Source organism: Vicia villosa, linkage group LG1 (genome assembly GCF_029867415.1).
Source record: "Vicia villosa cultivar HV-30 ecotype Madison, WI linkage group LG1, Vvil1.0, whole genome shotgun sequence".
Classification (NCBI taxonomy): Eukaryota; Viridiplantae; Streptophyta; class Magnoliopsida; order Fabales; family Fabaceae; genus Vicia; species Vicia villosa.
Genome location: NC_081180.1, coordinates 63,350,916 through 63,373,299, shown reverse-complemented (window position 1 = coordinate 63,373,299; position 22,384 = coordinate 63,350,916). Strand labels below are relative to the sequence as shown.

The following is a 22,384-nucleotide window of genomic DNA, read 5'->3' as shown; positions in this document are numbered from 1 at the left end:
TATTGGGAAAATTAATTTATCAAGTGATAATCAGCCTATTGGGCTGTAATCAAGTATTTGATTATTTTCTCAAATTATATCCTCAAAAATTGATATTCATATTAATTATATTTTTTCATGATTCATCTTAATGTATTATATTGGAGCAATTGGAATATACACAACACATCCAAATGTTCACTTAGATGAGAAGTATTAGAATAAATTAGGGAGGACTAAGATATAGTATCATGTTGGCTTAATGCGAATAAATATCTTAATATCATACTTTGGCTGTTTCAAATATATAATTTAGAATTGATGATCTCATAAGTATCAACCATATAATTAACTTTAGACGTCTAAAGAATGGATCTTCGGGTCCATTTTCTTTTTATGAACATATATTACATGATATTCAATATCAATTTTAATAATATATGTGATACTTATACAGGAATTTCTGAAAAATCCAGCAAACAAGATCTTAGTATAATTAGTTGAGAAAATAATTTCACAAACTTCTGGTTGTGAGTAGAGACATATGCATGGTATTTTAGTCGATGCAACAATTAATGTCATAAAAACGCAATTTCTCAAATTTTTATTTTCCTTTAGAAACACACAAAAATTTAATGGATTGAAGAAACTTCTGTTTCTTCAATACAAATTATTCGCATCATATTATATCCGAGATGACCCAACCGGTTTTAACAACGATGCATTTAAGTGTAATTTGTAAACTACTGGTTTACAATGACATGTACTTAAATTGTACTAATATAAGTGTAGTACAAGCCCGAGGGAAAAGCCGGTAGCTTTTCTATTATACATTTTATGTCCAAATTCATTTGTGTATTACAAAGATATTCAATACCTCCAGTATAATTCATGTGAATTATCTATGACGAGAATATTTGGTAAGACATAAAGAGAACACACAAAAAGGAAATATAAAGGATTAATGTTCATTCGAATCTCGACTCTATCAAAATATGAGTTTACTTTCGTGTGCCTTTAAGATGGACTAACAAATTTCATCCATACACTATCACTACAAGAAAAGTTGCAATTTGCCAGGGTATTTAGCCAGGGGTAAAACCCCAAACAAAAAAAATAACGTTGCTTGGGGTAAAGCCCCTCGCAACACATAATATTTAAAAAAAACAAAAAAAGATTATAGCATGGGGGAACCCCTCGCAAATAAGAAAGGGAGAAAATTTTGAATTTTAAAAAAACTTTTGCGAGGGGTAGCCCCAGCCTAACTTAAATGGTGCCAAAAAGTGTTTTTGCTGGTCAGGTTGTGCAGGAATTTGTGAGGGGCTCCCCCAAGAAAACTGACTGGTGTACCTTTCCGAGCGGATACCCCACGCATAAGTACATGCATGCGTCCCATCCACCGAGGCTGGCAGTCTGCGCTTGCTGGTTGTGTTACCAAAGCGAACATTTTGTGAGGGGATACTCCACAGTAATTTGACTGGCTCTATTAAATGCCCACCAAACCCATTTCTTCTATACATGTTATATAATAAGAAATATTGGATTTCTTATCCAAATCCACCGTTCCACTTCTCCTTCCATTCCCAAAAACATTTCCTGTTCAACTTCTTCTTCTTCTATGAATCATCTCCAAAATCATGTTATAAGTGTTACAGTTACTAACTTATTATTAATATTTAACAAGCTATATGGTTTTCAAGTGGTGCAATTTTTATTTGTTAAAAGTGTGGAGAGGAATGGAAGAGCAATTACGTTTATTGACACCTGAAACTGTGGTGAAATCAACAATGGCTGAGGATCCTTTGCATTATATATATATATATATATATATTAAACTATTTTTGAAAGTTTTTCTTTTAAAAATATATTCAAAATTTATATTTTAAAAACAATTTATTTATTTTAAAAAACAACATATTTACTGATTTTGAAAATTATTATTTACCTTTTTTTTTTAAAAGTAATTGTATAAATAAAGTATATTTATTAATTTTAAAAACACTATTTTTATATTTTAGAAAATTATATTATTTACCTTTTTTTCTTATTTCTAGATAAATGTTAATTATTTTTCTTCTTCTTATTTTTATATAAATATTAATTATTTATATATATGATATGTTCAGGAATTATATATCAAACTCAATATATGAAATCCTTCAAGAAAAATATATGAAATCCTTCAAGAAATGTAGGTTACAAATCTTTACATCATCAATAAAAGAAAAATCAATTTCTTTGTGAAATCCTTCTGGGATACTTCACTATTATTGATTCAATCATTTTAGAACTCGATAATATTATTGAAGCAATCATTTTGTTAACTTTTAACATAATTGATACAATCCTTCTACGATTCAATAATATTATAGACGAGGCCTTTTAAAGGTGATTGAACGTTGAATTATTCTGGAATTCATCAATTATTATAAACACAATAATCGATTAAACTCAATCTTTGAACAATAATTTGGAGATAGTTTAATATTAATCTTTAGTTCTACAAATATCACATAACAAACTATTTCCATAAACGTCAAGAAAAATTATTCTTTATGCAATCCTTCAGGGATATGTTATTAGTATAGATGCAATCCTTCTGGGATTCATTAATATCATGATGAAATTCTTCTAATGTTATAGATATAATATTTTAAGGTGTGAGAAATCCTTATTTTAAAACTTTAACTTTTCGGGAATTATATATCACAAATGATCTTCGTAGTGATAATTTTTTTTTATGTGTAGTTCTTCAAGAACTCAATCACAATCACCATTTTTTATAGTTCTTCAGGAACTCAATCACAATCACCATTTTTTTTATAGTTCTTCAGGAACTCAATCACATTTTGTAGTTCTTCAGGAATTATATATCAAACTCAATATTATCCTTCTAGGATATTTGATATGTTCTTCAAAAACTATATAACAAACTTAATACTATCTTTAATGGATATTTGTTAAGTTCTTCAGGAACTATATAACAAACACGTTGTTTTGTAATCCTTTAAAGATTATTGATAATCTAATAAGATATAATATCAAAATTCAACACAGATAATGAGAAAGAAAAATAATAAAATAATTAACTAATATTACCTCTAACAGTTTGGGCTTCAAAATTTTTTTCTTCAAGTTTGGTAGAGCTTCGTGCTGATAACGTGTTGTAAACTAAATTAAAACTATAGAGAGATCAAAGAGAGGTAGAGAAGAAAGAGAGCAATATTATCTTATCTTATTTCAAGTGTGCTTTACATTGTAATATGGGTCTCTATTTATAAGACTCAATGGAGATAGAAAATCACACATATTAAACACATATTAAGTATGAAATAGGAAGATGAAGAACTAGGAGATGGATGGACATCCACTAACATAAATATTCATAATAAATTGGTATATATTGCGGTGTAACAAAATTTTAATAATAATAATAAAAAAAAATTAATAATAATAATAATAATAATAATAATAATAATAATAATAATAATAATAATAATAATAATAATAATAATAATAATAATAATAATAGTGTATCTTAAAAGATTTGAGGGTCTACTATCTAAGTTTTATATAATTATTTAATAATGTCCGATCTATATTTTATTAAAAATTTAATTGGTATATATTGCGGTGTAACAAAATTTTATATTATTTGTGATGGTTAGATTTTAATTGAAGTTTGATTTTGATTTTACTTATCTATAAAGTTGTGATGCACTGAACCGTCTGATGAAATTTACATTGAGAGCATATTGTAATTAATCTCTTTTATTAATTATATAATTAATCTAACATTTTCAAATAATATCAACAGCCACAAGATCCTAATTACAGGTGTTGACACGAAGAAGATGAAGACGACCTGTAGAAGACAGATTCTGTACTGCAAATCGGAAGAAGAGAAAAACTGCAAAAGGCAAAGAACTTACTACTTCACTTTCTGTTCCAATCTGCTGTATAATACCTATACTTTGGTTGGTCCATTATCTTTGTATATATTGCACAAATTGCATTTCCCTTTTTGTTATAAAAATAGTGTCAAGACTAAACTTGCAAGAAATAGTAGTAATCTTGTGCATCAACTTCAAGCAAATGGTGTAGTAATTTATAGCATGTTGACAGCATCAGAAGATCAGTAGTTTGGAAATTATGCATTCTTTTTTCTTAAACTTTGAAGCATCTAGCTTTTAATTCTTTCCAAATTGCTGGTTTTTCCTTTCAAATTCACCTAAAAATAGTAGTTTACTTTAACATTGGATACTTTGAAACAAACTGCAGACTTACACTGACCCTAAACTAAGCAACTAAGCTTCTTGCGGAACAAGTTTTCCTGTAAAGATAAAATTTACAAGATTGCAAAGCATAAATCATATTTGTCAAGAACCAAATCAGAACATAAATGAAGAGGAAGATAAGATTGAAAGGTGATAAACAAAGAAAAAACACTTCAACATCTTATTATGCATCGACTAACTTTATTTCATACATTAATGACATTACATGACAAATAATACACACAATATATATCAAATCTTCTATCTATATTACGCAACAATTAGCACAACATTTACAAAAAAAAATTACTTACAGAAATATGTAACAGAAACAAGAGACAGTGATACAGAAGCAATTCGTAGAAGAGGTCTTAGGAGATGATTTATCGAAGCCAGTTTAAGTTAACATCAACATGAGGAACCTCAATCTTCATATTGGGAAGCATAGGTTGGAAAGCTTCCCATGAAGCAGCCGTCTCTTCATCGCACGTTATCGCCTTCAAATTCAAAAGATTGACGACTGAGAATGGCAATTCACAACTTGCACAACTTGACATGTACAGATTCCTTAGATTGCAAAGATTACCAAATTCCTCAGGTAAACTTGAAAGGCTTATGCAGTTTGATATGTCAAGATGTCTTAGATTTAAAAGCTTTCCAATGGAATTCGGTATCACTTCCAAATCAGTGCAGGAACTCAGCCTTAGAAGTTCTAAATTCTCCAATTTTCCAATATCTTGAGGAAGTGCAGAAAGTTTGTGGCAGTTAGTAACACTGAGTTTCTTTAATGGGGTGATATCACAGACTGCATTAGGCAATATCAGCAAATCTTTGCAGTAATCAATGTTCAACTCTTCTAGATTAGGAAATGCATCTGAAATCAGAATGTTACCCTTTTCAAAAGCGAGACTCGTATTACACATGTAGAGCGATAGTTTCTTCAGATTCTTCAATGTTCCGAAGGAAGGAATGGAAATCCGCTCTAGTCTTATTCTTGTCAGGTTGTGTAAAGAGTCGAGTAGCTCAAAGTTGTTCAGTTCAGAATGATGGAAACCGTAATTTGTGATTATCAGAACTTTCAGCTTACTCATTTTTTCCATAGACTCGGGAAATAAGTACTGCTTAGTATGGAGATTTAAAATAAGAACCTCAGCTTGAGTTGTTTGAACTTGGGACCAATCTGACGCACTAGTGTCACCTGCAAAAGCGAAACATACAAAATCAACTATGGAAAACGTATGAATGAAGATTGCAGCATATTTTTTTGTTTTTACTATGTGAGTAAGTGAATATAATTTAGATGAAGGTGAAAATATTACTAACCAGTGGATACAGACAATATTCGGGCATCGAGCTGTTGAGGATTTTGTTTCACGCATAAACTAAGAAGTTTTGACAATATATGGATCATCAGGCCTTGCTGCTTCTCCCCGATACACCATTCACGTTTATTTTCATTCATGTCAATGACCATTCTTTTTCTCTGCTCAATTGGTTCTTTAGTGCTTTGGTAAATTCCAAGATCTCTTACAAGATCATGAAGGGTTATGAAGTGGTTATTGTAGTTGTAATCGTCTGCGTCACTTGCATTTTTCCTAGTAAACGAGAAGAGGTTAAGGACTTAAACAAATTCAAGGATTTAAGTGGCCAAGAAAAAATTAAAATAGCCATTGTACCTTGTTATTGAGACATGAGCCAGATTCATGGAGCTTAACTTGTTGATGATTTCCATTGCTTCGATTCCGTTGTCATCGAGTTCATACAACTCTGTCCACATATAAATGAGAGCAACAACAGGAATTCTATGGTCTTCGGGAAATAAGGCTAGGTCCTTGAAACACTCTTTGAGTATGGGATTATCTTCCAAAACATCTAGTATCTTTTGAAGGAGAGAAAGTAATTCAGTGTTAGAATCAAGTATAGAATGACCTTGTGATAGTTCCTTCCCTATCTTTCGCCAAAAGTCATAAGGCCGATTTCTGAGTGATGTTGCAGTCACTTTAATGGCAAGCGGTAAACCTTTGCAATTTTTCACAACCTGCATTTGTTTAACATAAAAGAAGTTTCAAATGACCATGTACAATCTTGTTATGTCTATCTCAAACAAACAACTTTAGACTAAAAAACATAGACCAAGTACCTTTTCGATGAGATCTTTGTCGAGAATATTTGAATTATCTTTTTCCATCTGAGCATAGTGATGGAAAAGTATTAATGCATCTTCATGAACAAGAGGTTTTAAGACACATGTTGTGCTAAATCTTTGAAATGCAACTCTTGAAGTGACCAGAATTTTGAAATCTGATATCTGGAATTGAAGTTTCTCAATAAGGGTTTCTGAGTTTGGCCAAACATCATCCAGAACCAATAAAAGTGGACTTCCCTCAACTTTCTTCAGCAAAAGTCCCAATTTATTGACAGCATCTTCATCAGTTTGAAACTCAGACACTGGATAATATCCACAATGTTCAAATAGTCTCTCTATAATAATCTTCAACATCGGTGTCTTTGAGAATGTGACAAATATCATATTTTCCTTGAATTTAGCCTTAACATGTTCATCCCAACAAAGCTTTGTAGCCAAAGTGGTTTTTCCCAATCCTCCCAAACCAGTCAACACAAGGGTGGAACTACCATCCTTAAGAAGCTCTATTTTCAGCTTTGTAAACGGTATATCCAATCCAACAGTGAATTCTGGATTTTCAGGAACACCAAAAGAACTCTTAAATGGCGCTCCTCCATTTTCATTAAGTTTCTGTTCAAAATTTTCATTGTTGATAAGCTCAAGAATTTTTCTGACCTTATAAAGTGTCTCTCTAACATCCTTCACAGTAAGAGATTCCGAATCATCGACAACAGAAGAACCATTCCCAAACCATGAGAGACACTTGCTCCACAAGGTATTGTGAGAAGAACATTTGCATGCAACATTTTCTTGTATGAGAGAGTTAATTTCTAGTCGAGGTTGATTCAAGTGTTGATTGTATTGGTTAATGTCTTTAACAAGAGGTGTTAAATCCCTTAAAGTGGACCTCAATAATCTCCTTGTACGTTTGTTGTTTCTAGCTTTTTCAAGAATTTGTGATATCTTATTGAGGATATCATGAAATCTTGTTGTAAGGGAAAGAATCTGTGTGGCGCTACTCATGAATTTGTGATAATGTTTTGATGTGTTGGTGTTATATAGTTATGAAACAAAATGAAACTTAACATGATGTATTTATATAGCCCTTTAGGGAAGGAATGATCAAAGTTTTATTCTTCCTCTCTTTTTCCCACTTATTACGTACTAATCTTCACTATTCTTTCTGTGGTCTTGTTTTTTATTTCCTTAAGTATTGGGCACGTTGTTTGCTCTAATAGAAAATATTCCATTGGAACACACATAACGCGTCCCGTTAGAAACCAACAGCATTGTTTCTTTCAACAAAATATGCTACATATTTTAATTAACATATAATCTTATGTCGATATTTTATTTATATACAGTACACCCATAATACACTGGCTATCGTTAATAAATTTTGTTGAAGTTTTATTTAATCACATCTAAACTACTATAACATATGAATGCTATGTGATGCACCAATTATATAAAACTTTTTACATTAGTAAGCTATTGAAATTGAAATATAATATAAATATATCAAATTGCTTCGCTAGGAAATACACGTATCGTTTAAAAAATAATGATGTGTCACCTTAAGATTAATTTCAATTGAGTGTGCTAGTTTAATTTCTTGAAAGACAATTAACTACCGACATATGAAAGATTATTAATTATTCTTTTTATATATCATTATTATAAACATTAATATTTTTCAAAATAATTTATAATAATTGATATATTTATTAAGAGTTGAATTTTGAAATTTCTTTTTATTTTTTATTTTTTATTTTTAAATGTCAAAGTAGAATATTTCTAATATTGTTTTAATTAAATTATCTTTAATTATTTATTGCATAGAGAAAAAGATGATAAATATTAAAATATTATGAAAACATAAATAATTTCTTATAAATTAATTAAATTTATTAGTATGTACAAACAACTTTTAATCTTATTTTATTTTATATTATAAAAGTTTATGTAAATTATAGAAAAGTATTTATTATAATAAATGTAACTATAAGATACAAATAAATTGTTTATTATAATATGGTCTACATATTATAATAAAAGATGTTTGAACTATTTATTTATTCTTGTCAAACTTTTTGAACCTTTCCCTCGAAGACTATGAATATAAGAAGAAGAAAAATTAAACAAAATTCATCTAGAATATTAGACATGGTCATTGTTCCCTTGCAGATAAAAAGATGATGAGGATTATGGAAATTACGGTGGGGCAAAGTTTCTGAAAAACTTTTGAAACACTATGATGAGACACATCATGAATCAAATGTTACATTATTATGTTTCTTGAATGCTGATGTATTAATCTTGATGTAATGCTGATAATCAGTGTTTGTTATCCTTGATATAGGTGATTTAGAAGGTATCGATATAGTTAACACTTTCAAGTCAGTTTAAAGTTCAAGATAGTGGTAATGAACACAGATATTTATAATTTTTTTTAAAATATAAATCAGATATTTTCTGCGCGCAACTCCATAAACTAATCCTTGAAACTTTATAAGAGGAGATTACAAATTTTGTACGTGAAAATCTTTTACAAAAATTTTTATACTTTGGATCTGACGGCTAAGTTGAATAATGAATCTCGTGTTATTGAATCTTTGATCAACGCGGAGCGGTGGATCCCGGTTCTTTGGTCAACATTTTAAAACATTTCATTAACTTTTGACTAGTGCAAATCATATGGAAATATTGATCAACTCCAATGTTTGGATAAGACTTAGATAAAACATTCCCAATTAAATAAAGATTTTGCTAAACCAAAATAAAATAGGATCGATGAAATGTACTAACTTAACTTATATTATAATACATGAATATATAATTTTAATTACCAGCACTATCTTATCCACCGGAATAACTTATACTACTGTATAAATTATAATGGCCCATAGAAAATTGGTGGAAATTACTAGAGTTTTTCCAATAACAATTTTAATTCATTAATAACTTGAACCGCGGTTAAAGTCGTTTGTGATCTAGTAACTATTACTCCCACTTTCTCTTTCAATTTCTTTTCCTTGGCAATTGTATTTTAAATTTTGTCGTGTTGTCCAAGATGTTGGGAAAATTGCAGTCCTCAATTTCATATGAGGATGGATATTTGATGTATGTAAGTGTAAAATTGACAATTGTTTAAAACGTCGGGACAGGACTTTTTAATGCAAACAAAATGAAGAATGGATTTCAGTTAATTAGACACGCTAAGAGGTTAAATTGGTCAACTAAATGACAATTGTCAGCATAGTCATTCCACTAAATTGGTAGTCAAGTTCTTCAAAATTGAAATAAAGTTAACAATAACACGGCAAATCAAATGGGTTGTTGCCAGAGTCTTTTAAAATATTTATCACGGTTAAAACATACTCCCTCCGTCCCACAATGAGTGACCCATTTGAAATAAAATGGTGTTCCAAAATGAATGACCTATTTCAATTTTTAATGCATTTTTTCCAATTTTATCCTCTAATTATTAAAAGTTTCACCATTCTCAATACATGATAAGGGTACTATAGTAAAAACGACATTCTCTCTCTTACTTTTATACCATTTTCTTAATCTGTGTGAAATGGTGTGTTGGGTCACTCATTATGAGACGGAGGAAGTATAAAATAAGACTCTTACTTCATTGTCACATTTCAATGGTGATTAATTTATGATATCTAAAAATTTAAGACGATCGTAACACTAAAATTGATCTACCAACACACCCAACTTCATACAACAAATGTTATATGAATGAGTCAGAATACATGGTAGGAAAACAACCTAAAAAACACATCTCCAAAATAAGATAGTTCACTGATAATATTTTGGACTCTAATTGATTCTATCATTTAAGTCCGCCGCACGTCTATATTCAATAATCCCTGGGAGACACTACAATCTAGGCTGTTTGATTTTATATGCATTCAAATATCCAGAAACTAGCTTCATTTCCTCAACTATTACTTACTATTATATGTGAACTTCAATCATTTTTTCTTCTATTTTTTGTCGTCTAGATTATTTAAACATTATTGTAAACTAATCACCGTAATTTTCATTATATAAGATCTTACATTACTAATTAATCTTGGAGTTAATCGATCAAAATGCACTAAACTATCTATTTGGAATGATATGTTGATATCGATCTAACGACAAAATTCTTTTCATATTCTTAAGAATATACTTGATTCTTGAAGAAGAGATGAGATCCTGATTTATTTCCACTACAATCCCTCACACACCTCAACGAATTTTGACTAAGAGCTTATCTTCTATGCAAATTATTTTTCGTAGAGAATTTATTCTACAATATTTTCCACAACATCAATGAAACTTTTGATGGATCTTGCTCAGTCATACCTTTTTAGATAAGGATTTGATGTGTTCAAAATGTTAGACATTTGTTAGTTGAGAATTTCGAGAGCAAGAGTGGAATTTGAAGACCACTTTGTAATAAAAAAAATGTATTTCGACTATTGCTAGTCGGAGTCGGGCAGATGTTTGTCTCATTCTAAATGACTTAGCGAATTTTGGCATTGTTTTTCAGACAATAGCTATTTTGACCAAGAGCAGTTATTTCATTTATCAAATGATAAGATCAAATAACAGTCACGAAAAAGAGTTTGGGCATCTGAGACGCGTGGAAGTAAGTCATTAGCCTCGAAGCCACGTAACAAGGATACGTGTCGAGCATGCATGAAGCAATCATAGAAGAGAGTCACAAATTTAGTAACATATATAGGTATTCCCGATGTCAAGATTAGGGGTCACAAAGTTCACATACAACACTAAAAAACTTAAAGTATCCGCATTCACAGAGAAACAAGTATGTGAGAAAATGTATGGTCTTATGTACCATCTTTTTATTTCTTATGCAATATATTGAAGTAATTTTCTTTAGTTAACTTGCATTTTTATAGTCATTTTTCGTCACGTTCACTTCACGTTACTTTCAACCCGACTCGGTCGTTATTTTCCTTTTAACTTCTCCTTTATTTTACAATCGAACTAATGAATATTTTAAGAATTCCTACACAAATATGCTATAAAATTTTCTAGTCAATCCTGCAAGTAACTATCTTTGTAGACTAGTGAATGTTTATCAAAATACAGTAAACAAATTAACACATTCAATGAAATGCTATTTTGTGCATCAAATTCTTTAAAAATTCTCTATAAAAAGTGTTTTTATGTCGCGTGTGAAATGGAGCGGTAAAAAACTTTCAAAAATAACACGTTCACCACCTACAAACAATCCTCCACTCCAAAACGACCCTTCAAACATAGAAGGACAAGCAAATGTAGTGTCGCTTGATGCACTAGGAACTCCGAATATGTAGAGAGAAAATCCTACCAACATTAGTCAAGCAACAACCCCGATGACACCACAGGGAACTGCAATTTTTCCAACATCAAATATCCATCTGCGTATGAGATTAAGGACTGCAATTTTCTAAGATACAATTGTTACGAAAATAAAAAAATGAAAGACAAAGTAGGAGTAGTTAATAATCACAAAGGTTTTTAACCGCGGTTCAAGTTACTATTGAGTAATAAAAATTCTTATTGGAAAATCTCTAGAAAGTCCCACCAATTTTCTATGTGCCATTGTCCATTAGTATAAGTTATTCCGGTGGATAATGATGATAATTAAAATTATTTATTTGATGTATTATAAAATAGGTTAACTTATATTTTATTTTGGTTAAGCAAATCATTTTTTTAATTGGGAATGTTTTTTATCTAAGTCTTATCCAAACATGAAGTTGATCAGTATTTCCATATGACTTTTCAGAATTTTATGTAAATATTTAAAATGACCATGTCTAATACTTTACATGAATTTTGTTTAAATGTTCTTCTTATATTTGTAGTCTTCAAGGGAAAGGTTCAAAAGTTTGACAACAATAAATAAATATTTTAGAAATTTTTATTATAATATATAGACCATATATATTTTAATAAACAAATTATTTGTAATTATAATAAACACTTATAATAAATAAATTATTTTATAGTATAAAATAAAATACTTATATTTACTTATATGCTATTACCTTTGTTTTATTTAAAAGATTACATATATTCTTAATATTAGAAATATCTCAATCCCCTATTGATATTCTTAGATATTTAGTAAAATGTCATTTATGTCTTCCGCTTTCAGAGATACATATCAGAAGACACCTTTTTTATGTTCAAATTTGGATTTTTTTTTGAATCACATATACGGAAGTAGTTTAAACTAGTACACGTTGGGAAAACTTCAAAATAATTTAGTTAAGAGAAGGTTCCGTATATGCACCTATGAAATAAATCAACGTTGAATAAAAAAAAGTGCTTCCGGAGATACACCTCCGAAAACAGTGGATATTTTTGAAAAAACACATGGTGTGTAAGAACCCCTAAGAAGAATAAGAGATTGTCTAATATTAAGGTTATGTGAATTGTGACCAACGCGATGTGTGGATATAAATTAATTTTTCTATTGTGTATTATAAGTTTTTATTATAAAATTATAAGGGTTAAATATGTTTAAAATTTTTATAAAGTTATGCATTTTTATTTTTTGTCCTTCTAAAAAATTTCATTAATGAATCCTCCATATTTGTGTACAAAAGTACCTATCATGTCGACGTGGTTTACTTTAGATATTTCCTCGACTTCAAGTAAATTCATGAGTGCAACAAATGATATAAGCTACACACCGTAGGACTACAGTGTCACACGTGTCCTGTGGATGACATAGGCTTCTATTGTATATGGTTTGCTTGTGGGTCACGCCTAATTTATCCACATCTTACAGAGCGAGTCATGCACTAATTCAAGTTTCTACATGGTATTTCAAGAGACTCCCCTCCGTGTATGATCCTCCTAGTGTCGTCCATAGATATGTTAATGCGATATTTGATATTTTTATAATAATTTGGTGTTAGAGGAAGCACAAAGTGTAGTAACTCCTTAGCCACGAAGTAGTGCGAAGGTTGAAAAAAACACAAGAAATGTGAGTTTGAATTAGATTTTATAAAAAAAAAATTATTCTTGAAAACTATTCACCAAAGTCAAATCAATAAGATAGAAATGAAAGAGGATTGACACGTTTGGTTTATACAAGTTCACCTTAGAAAAGACTAATCTTCTCCACCCACCAAGGTGACTTCACCTTAGAAAAGAACTTAATCCACTAATCTCGAAAGATTACAAACAACCTCTAAGAGTCTTGAAAGACACCTTATCCCTCTCAAGTATTCAGATTAACAACCTAGTCACTTGAGGAAAACAAATCTCAATAGATTACAATAGAAAGTGTTTACAACAAATGCTTCTAAATAAGCATAATGAAACAAAGTTGAAGAACAAAAGTTAACACAACTAATGAGCAACAACTCTTGTGAGATTCTTAGAAAAATATTTATCACAATGGAGTGTCTAGAACAAACTAATCTCTTTGATTTCTTTCTTTTTTGTTTTACGTTGAAGTTTGTATGTTATAGCTGTAATAGTTTGAGCAACTTCACAATAATAGTATGAGCAACATTTCTTCAATGGCGACTGCCTATATCTATAGTCCCCAAAAAGTAGACCGTTGAGAAGGATAAGAAGTCGCTTCCTTGTCAACTGACATAAGGCTCAAATGTGATCGTGGAGACAAATAGCGCATAAAAATTGGGTCGTACAATATGTCCTTGCAGTAGTGGGGAAGATGGTGTAATATTGTACTATTTAGCTTCTAGCGCAAGTTTCCGATCTTTCTTTTAAGAATATACTTCTGATCAGAAGTAGTGAGAGCATGAAAGAGATCAAGTAACATAAACATCCTAAGAGAATTTAAGTCTTTAGAGTCAGAACGTAGCCTTCAGAGTTGAACGCAAAAGCTTATCTGAACGACACATCTTGATTTCCGAGCTGGAAGCAAAAACTTATCTGAGGTTCGAAATATGGACTTCTTATCTGAAAGAGTAACTTATCTTATAAACACTTGATAATCCCTTTCTAACAAACATTCGACATTCTTCAGAACTGCTGATGTTACTTCAAAAATGGATGAATAGTTCTTCTGAGGTGTTTCAACGCTGATTCTTATGATATTTTAGATAGCAATCCATAATCAATCAAAATAATTAATTTGCACACTCAAGAAACTATTAGAGAACAAAATTGTTACATATAAAATATATGTATTGTTATCATCAAAACTAAAGATTGAATGCAAAAGCAAATCTTGTTCTAACATAATGCATTCGTGTACATCCAATTGTATTTTAGAGTGTCACATCTTTACATGTCACCAGATGCACGGAGATCCACCTAGGCCAACTCATAAAGAGATATTAAAGGAGGAGCATGCTAGGGAAGATTATCTCGTTGGTGCATTAATTGTATGTCGTCGTATTATGGATATTGTGTGAGCAAGTATAGAGATAGGAGAGATATAAAAAGGAAAACATATGAGGGCTACTATAAAGACCATTCTATTAGAGGCACAAAATGTGTTGTAGTACAGGAGGCATAGTAGGAAAATGAGGGGTCAAATATATCCAATAGTTTACTTTTACTTCTATTTTGATAGTATTTGTATTATGATTTTAGTTTGACATCAATGATGTTTAATCATGAATTGATTTTAATATATGACATTTTAATTGAATTACATTAGTGTATAGTTTAAGTGAAAACAAATTTATTTTGATAATATACTTAATATAAATGACCTAGCCTCCTAGTCTAGATGGTTGGCTTATGGGCCACACCTGGTTTATCTACGTCTTCCTGAGTGATTCATGCACCAATTCGGGTTTCTACATGGTATTCAAAGAGACTATGTCGTGTATGCTCCTTCCAATGTCGTCCGCAGAGATGTTGATGCGATATTTGATGATCTATAATCATATGGTACTAGAGGAATCACGAAGTGTGTTAGCTTCTCAGCCATGAAGTAGTACATTCAGCTTCATTCAATGGTATTTTAGAGTGTCACATCCTTACATGACACTAGATGCTCACGGAGATCCACTTAGACCAACTCATCAAGAGATATTAGAGGACGAGCATGCTAGGGAAGATTATGTCGTTGGTACATTAATTGTATGTCGTCGTATTAGGGATATTATATGAGCAAGTATAGAGAGAGGAGAATTTTCTGAAGGCACTCCTGTAAGGACTAGTATAGAGGCCAATCTATCAAAGGCATGAAATGCGTTGCAGTACAAGAGGCAGCGAAAGAGGGTCAGATATAGCCAGTAGTTTACTTTTACTTCTATTTTGATTAGGGATGGCAATGGATACCCATGGGTACGGATACTAGTCTTCCACTACCCATCCGTTTAATAAAAATGGTATCCATATCCGCTCCATACCCGTGTGGATATCTGCCGGGTGGGTATCAGTGATATTTTAAATATCCGCGGGTATTTATGGATACCCATGGATACTTTTTTTAATTGAAATTTACTAATTTTCTATATATTGAATAGAAAATTTATCTTTTTATTAATAGAAAAGTATGTGTTATACATTTACTATATTAAATTCAAAAGCATCTTATAATGAATATTGATGTAGAATGTGAAAAAATGTTAAAAGAATATTTAAGTATACTAATTGATATTAAAAAGATATTCAAGTATACTAATTTTAAAAGGATATTTAAGTAATTTTAATCACTATTAACGGATATGGATACCCGCGGATATGGATACCATCAAATTCGTATCCGTACCCGTAAGTAAACGGGTAACTAAATATCCGTTTATAATACCCGTGGATATCCGATAAGCTATCCAACCCGTGCCCGTGACGGATTTTATCCGCGGATACCCGTGGGTATGGGTTTTTTTGCCATCCCTAATTTTGATAATATTTGTATTATGGTTTGTAATTTTTCAATAATGATGTTTGATTATGGATTGATTTTAACATATGACATTTTAATTGAATTATCTGAGTATAAGTGACAATAAATTTATTTTTGATAGTATACATAATATAATTGACTTATAATATAAGATTTCGTAAAAAAAATCACAAATTTTTAAACAATCTTATTGTCTAAGAATTATGACAAAAGTAAATTTCTGTATTATTTGTTGAGTTGTGAAATATACACAACGCCATGAATTTAAAATGTGTTTATAGTTATTACAGAAATTCACATACGGATTCACCCTTCCTTAAATACATAGATAAATTTTCGCACTAATTTTTGGCAAAATGAAATGGATGACTCACTTCCGAATAAATGTGGTGTATTTGAAGTGTGTGCATAAATATACTTCTGAATTTGTGAAAAACAATTTTAAATTTTGAAAGGACGACTCTTTCACTACTAAAGATGAGAAGAACAATCTTAGAGTGTGTTTAGATAGAGCATTTTAATGAGGTAATGTAATGTTTTAAGGCAATTTAAAATCATTTGCACAAAATTTATTGTTTGGATACAAAAATGAAGAATTGTTAAAATGATGAAAATTTATGGAGTATTTTATCTAAGTTAAATTTAATCATTTTGAAATGACTCCAAAAACTAAAAAATTTGAAATTCCTCCCATACTCCATAAAATGTATTTGTTATTATTATTTCTTCAAATTTTGCAAATTGCTCCTCATATTTTCCAAAATTATAAAATTGACCCCAAATTTTTTCTAAAATTGCAAATTGGTCCTTAATAATTTTTAAATTTACAATTTGGTCCAAAAATTTTTAAAAATTACAAATTGGTCCCTACTTTTTAATTTTTTAATTTGGTCCAAAAGTTTAAATTTTATAAAAATGACTCCAAAAGTCTAACAATGAATTATCTTAATACTTCATCCAAACAAAATAATTTTAAAATAAATGAACTTCAATTGAATTATTTGAATTGCTTTGAATTTTAAATTTCTTTAAAATTTCAAATTACCTCGTCCAAACACTCTTAGTTTTAGTTTTTACCTCTTAGATCCGATGGATGGGATCCTACGTGATGAATGACCATAGATATGCCGTGTGAAATTAGTTCAAATATAACATTTTGTCTGTACTTAAAGTCTGCTGACCGTGTTCAAACAATAGTCAATTTGAACACTTACATCAATTAGCCGCGTATGAGAATGACGTCATTCTAAAAGTCTAAAGTCATCTTGTTTTCTTACAATATTTAAGGTAAGGTAAAAAATTATGTCCATACGGAAAGGTTAGCGAAGGTTACTACGCAATGAGCGGGAAAAATACGAAGAACAACAAAGCTTATCATCCCATTTCTTTGCTATATAAATATCGCATCTTATATCTTAGCTTCAATTTAATATAACTAAACAGCACAACATCACAAAAACAAAAACAAAGGTTCCATATACTATTTTTCTGCTTCAGAGGAAGGAATCAAATTGATGAGTAGCGCCACACAAATTCTTGCCCTTACTACAAGATTTCATGATATCTTAAATAAGATATCACAAATTGTTGAAAAAGCTAGAAACAACAAACGTACAAGGAGATTATTGAGATCCACTTTAAAGGATTTAACATCTCTTGTTAAAGACATTAACCAATACAATCAACACTTGAATCAACCTAGTCAAGAAATTAACTCTCTTATACAAGAAAATGCTGCATGCAAATGTTCTTCTGACAATAGCTTGTGGAACAAGTGTCTCTCGTGGTTTCGGAATGGTTCTTATGTTGTTGATGATTCAGAATCTCTTACTGTGAAGGATGTTAGAGAGACACTTTATAAGGTCAGAGAAATTCTTGAGCTTATCAACAATCAAAATTTTGAACAGAAACTTAATGAAAATGGAGGAGCACCATTTAAGAGTCCTTTTGGTGTTCCTGAAAATCCAGAATTCACTGTTGGGTTGGATATACCATTTACCAAGCTGAAAATGGAGCTTCTTAAGGATGGTAGTTCCACCCTTGTGTTGACTGGTTTCGGAGGATTGGGAAAAACTACTTTGGCTACAAAGCTTTGTTGGGATGAACATGCTAAGGCTAAATTTAAGGAGAATATAATATTTCTCACCTTCTCAAAAACACCGATGTTGAAGATTATTATTGAGAAACTATTTGAACATTGTGGATATCCAGTGCCTGAGTTTCAAACTGATGAAGATGCTGTCAATAGATTGGAACTTTTGCTGAAGAAAGTTGAGGGAAGTCCACTTTTGTTGGTTCTGGATGATGTTTGGCCAAACTCAGAAACCCTTATTGAGAAACTTCAATTCCAGATATCTGATTTCAAAATTCTGGTCACTTCAAGGGTTGCATTTCCAAGATTTAGCACAACATGTGTCTTAAAACCTCTTGTCCATGATGATGCAGTAATACTCTTCCATCACTATGCTCAGATGGAAAAAAATAATTCAAATATTATCTACAAAGATCTCGTCGAAAAGGTACTTGCTATTAGTTTTTTTTGTCTAAAGTTGTTCATTTGAGATAGACATAACAATATTGTACTTGATCATTTGAACTTATTTTATGTTAAACAAACCTATCATTGAACTCACTTATATGCAGGTTGTGAAAAATTGCAAAGGTTTACCGCTTGCCATCAAAGTTACTGCAACATCACTCAGAAATCAGCCTTATGACTTTTGGCGAAAGATAGTGAAGGAACTATCACAAGGTCATTCTATACTTGATTCTAACACCGAATTATGTTCTCTCCTCCAAAAGATATTAGATGTTTTGGAAGATAATCCCATACTCAAAGAGTGTTTCAAGGACCTAGCCTTATTTCCTGAAGATCATAGAATACCTGTTGTTGCTCTCATTTATATGTGGACAGAGTTGTATGAACTAGATGACAACGGAATAGAAGCAATGGAAATCATCAACAAATTAAGCTCCATGAATCTGGCTCATGTCTCAATAACAAGGTACAATGCCGGCTATTTTAATTTTTTCTTGGCCACTTAAATCCTTGAATATGTTTAAGTCCTTAACCGCTTCTTGTTTACCAGGAAAAATGCTAGTGACGCAGACGAATACAACTACAATAACCACTTTATTTCCCTTCATGATCTTGTAAGAGATCTTGGAATTTACGAAAGCACCAAAGAACCAATTGAGCAGAGAAAAAGAATGATCTTTGACATGAATGAAAATAAACGTGAATGGTGCATCGGGGAGAAGCAGCAAGGCCTGATGATCCGTATATTGTCAAAATTTCTTACTTTGTGCGTGAAACATAATCACCAGCAGCTCAATGCCCGTATATTGTCTGTATCAACTGGTTAGTAATATTTGTACCATCATTTAAATTACATTCACTTAATCACTTTGCAAAAACTAAAAGTTTCTACTAAAAAAAATGCTGCAATCTTCATTCATTCGTTTTCCATGGTTGATCTTGTATGTTTCGCGTTTGCAGATGACAGTTATGCTTTAAATTGGTCCCAAATTCAAACAGCTCAAACTGAGGTTCTTATTTTAAATCTCCATACCAAACAGTACTTATTTCCCGAGTCAATGGAGAAAATGAGTAAACTGAAAGTTCTGATAATCACAAACTATGGTTTCCATCCTTCTGAACTGAACAACTTTGAGATACTTGACTCTTTACAAAACTTGACAAGAATCAGACTAGAACGAATTTTCGTTCCTTCCTTTGGAACGTTGAAAAATCTGAAAAAACTATCGCTCTACATGTGTAATACGAGTCTCGCCTTTGAAAAGGATAACATTCTGATTTCAAATGCATTTCCTAATCTAGAAGAGTTGAATATTGATTACTGCAAAGATTTGGTTGAATTGCCTAATGCAGTCTGTGATATCACCCCATTAAAGAAACTCAGTGTTACTAATTGCCACAAACTTTCTGCACTTCCTCAAGATATTGGAAAATTGGAGAGTTTAGAACTTCTAAGGCTGAGTTCCTGCACTGATTTGGAAGTGATGCCGAATTCCATTAGAAAGCTTTTAAATCTAAGACATCTTGACATATCCAACTGCATAAGCCTTTCAAGTTTACCTGAGGAATTTGGTAATCTGTGCAATCTAAGGAATCTGTACATGGCAAGTTGTGCAAGTTGTGAATTGCCGTTCTCAGTCGTCAATCTTTTGAATTTGAAGGTGATAACGTGCGATGAAGAGACGGCTGCTTCATGGGAAGCTTTCCAACCTATGCTTCCCAATATGAAGATAGAGGTTCCTCATGTTGATGTAAACTTGAACTGGCTTCATTAAACTATCTCCTAGGGCATCTTCTTAGGATAACTTCTCTGTATCATTGTCTGTGTTTGAAATTTGTAAGAATTCTTTTGTAAATATTATGCTACTTGTTGCATAATATAGGTAGGAGATTTGATATATATTGTGTGTATTATTTGTCTTGTAATGTATGAAATAAAGTTTGTTTATCACATTTCAATCTTATTTCCTTGATTTGAGTTCTGATTTGGTTCTTGACAAATATGATTTATGCCCTTGTAAGTTTTATCTTTACTTAAATACATGTGCCGCAAGAAGCTTAGTTGCTTAGTTTAGGGTAACTGTAAGCCTGCAATCTGTTTCAAAGCATCCAATGTTAAAGTGAGCTACATTTTAAGGTGAATTTGGAAGGAAAAACCAGCAATGACTTGCATGATCTCCAAGATAATTTGAAAAGAATTCCAAGCTAGATGCATAATTTCCAAACTACTGAACTTCACATGCTGTCAACATGCTATAAATTATTACACCATTTGCTTTAAGTTGAAGCATAAAATACTACTTTACTACTTCATGCAAATTTCGTTGCTGAAATCTTTCATATGATTATGACAGCAGAGCTAACAAAAAAATTAGGCCACCAAAGAAATAGTCTTAAATTTTTAAAATTTTATAACTTTTATTCATATCAATGCTTCATATTCTATTATTACATTAATGAAAATGTGACTCTTAAAGAAAATACAGCATTATAAACCTTTAAAAAATATGATAAACTTTAGGCTTATATTATAAAAAGCTATATGACGATTATTTATACATTCCATTTTGTTTGTTGAAGGCAACACCATCGTGCTTATTTTGAGAAATCAACCTCACACACCAACAATGGCACCACCAACGTTGCAAGTCAAAGCACCAATGGATGTATGCACATATATGAACAGATATAAACAATTATAAACAAAATATTTAAAATTATAAAAACTATCACAATGTTTTTAAAAACTAATATCAGTTTTCGATAATGACGTCATTTTATTGTAAGTGTTGGATGCAAGTGTGAGTGGTTAAAGTCCCTCATTATTTATGAATGAGTTTATCAGAGAGATGACCCATTTTACCTAATACTTTAAGAATTTATTGGGTGGATATGTGGCGTCTCCCTCTTTTATGGTCCTGGAGCATTAGTCTCATTGGTGTTTTCGACTTTCTTGGACTCTCCAACAGTGTGCGTTATGGGCCCACCACGCTCATAGGTCCCTGGATCAAAATCAGGTTTTGATGCCAATTGTTGGAAAAACACAAAGCAAAGCATAGAGAAAAAAGAGGAACACAAGAACATAACATTGAAACTTCAAAACCAGAGAAAAAACCACGGCCGTTGTCAATAAAAAACCAGAGAGTAACATTAATTGAGAAAATTGTTACAATACATAATATACCCTCAAATAACCCACACCTCTAGTACACTCACACCCGCAAAAACAAGTATTTAACTACATCTCACAAAACTTTAATACAGGAGTATAAGAAAACAAAGAAAGTCAAATACAAGCTTAAAGTGTTTTTGACTGGTACATCTTGTAACGAAGAACCTGAATCCTATATACAGTCTTTGACTCTCCCTTCCTTCACAAAACTAAGCGATGTAGGACTTCAAAGAACTTGTATCCTATATATACCTTTGGACTCTCTCTTCATTCACAAAACTAAGCGATGTGATACTTTTTCAACATGTTTATTTTCAATCAACTCCAACAACAAGGACATAAAGCAAGTGTAATTTGTATCGTTTACACAAGAACTGTTTGTGTTTTAAAGAATATTCAATAGTTTCTATAACTTTAAGTAGGGGAAAAACAG

General features: G+C 31.1%; 2 protein-coding genes across 2 annotated transcripts; one reads left to right on the top strand and one right to left on the bottom strand.

Annotated features, from left to right (window-relative positions):
* Window positions 1-4,433: 4,433 nt before the first annotated feature.
* LOC131607793 (probable disease resistance protein At5g66900) lies at window positions 4,434-7,429 on the bottom strand. Its single transcript, XM_058879756.1, has 4 exons — window positions 6,397-7,429; window positions 5,933-6,294; window positions 5,580-5,851; window positions 4,434-5,454 (listed from the first exon to the last, which is right to left on the bottom strand). The coding sequence occupies exons 1-4, from the start codon at window positions 7,402-7,404 to the stop codon at window positions 4,640-4,642; spliced, it is 2,457 nt and encodes an 818-aa protein (XP_058735739.1). The 5' UTR covers window positions 7,405-7,429; the 3' UTR covers window positions 4,434-4,639.
* A 10,232-nt stretch (window positions 7,430-17,661) lies between these two features.
* LOC131607782 (probable disease resistance protein At5g66900) lies at window positions 17,662-20,730 on the top strand. The gene is made up of 4 exons (XM_058879745.1): window positions 17,662-18,759; window positions 18,884-19,245; window positions 19,330-19,601; window positions 19,740-20,730. Exons 1-4 carry the CDS (start codon window positions 17,755-17,757, stop codon window positions 20,552-20,554), a joined length of 2,454 nt encoding a protein of 817 aa, XP_058735728.1. The 5' UTR covers window positions 17,662-17,754; the 3' UTR covers window positions 20,555-20,730.
* The last annotated feature ends 1,654 nt before the right edge of the window (window positions 20,731-22,384 follow it).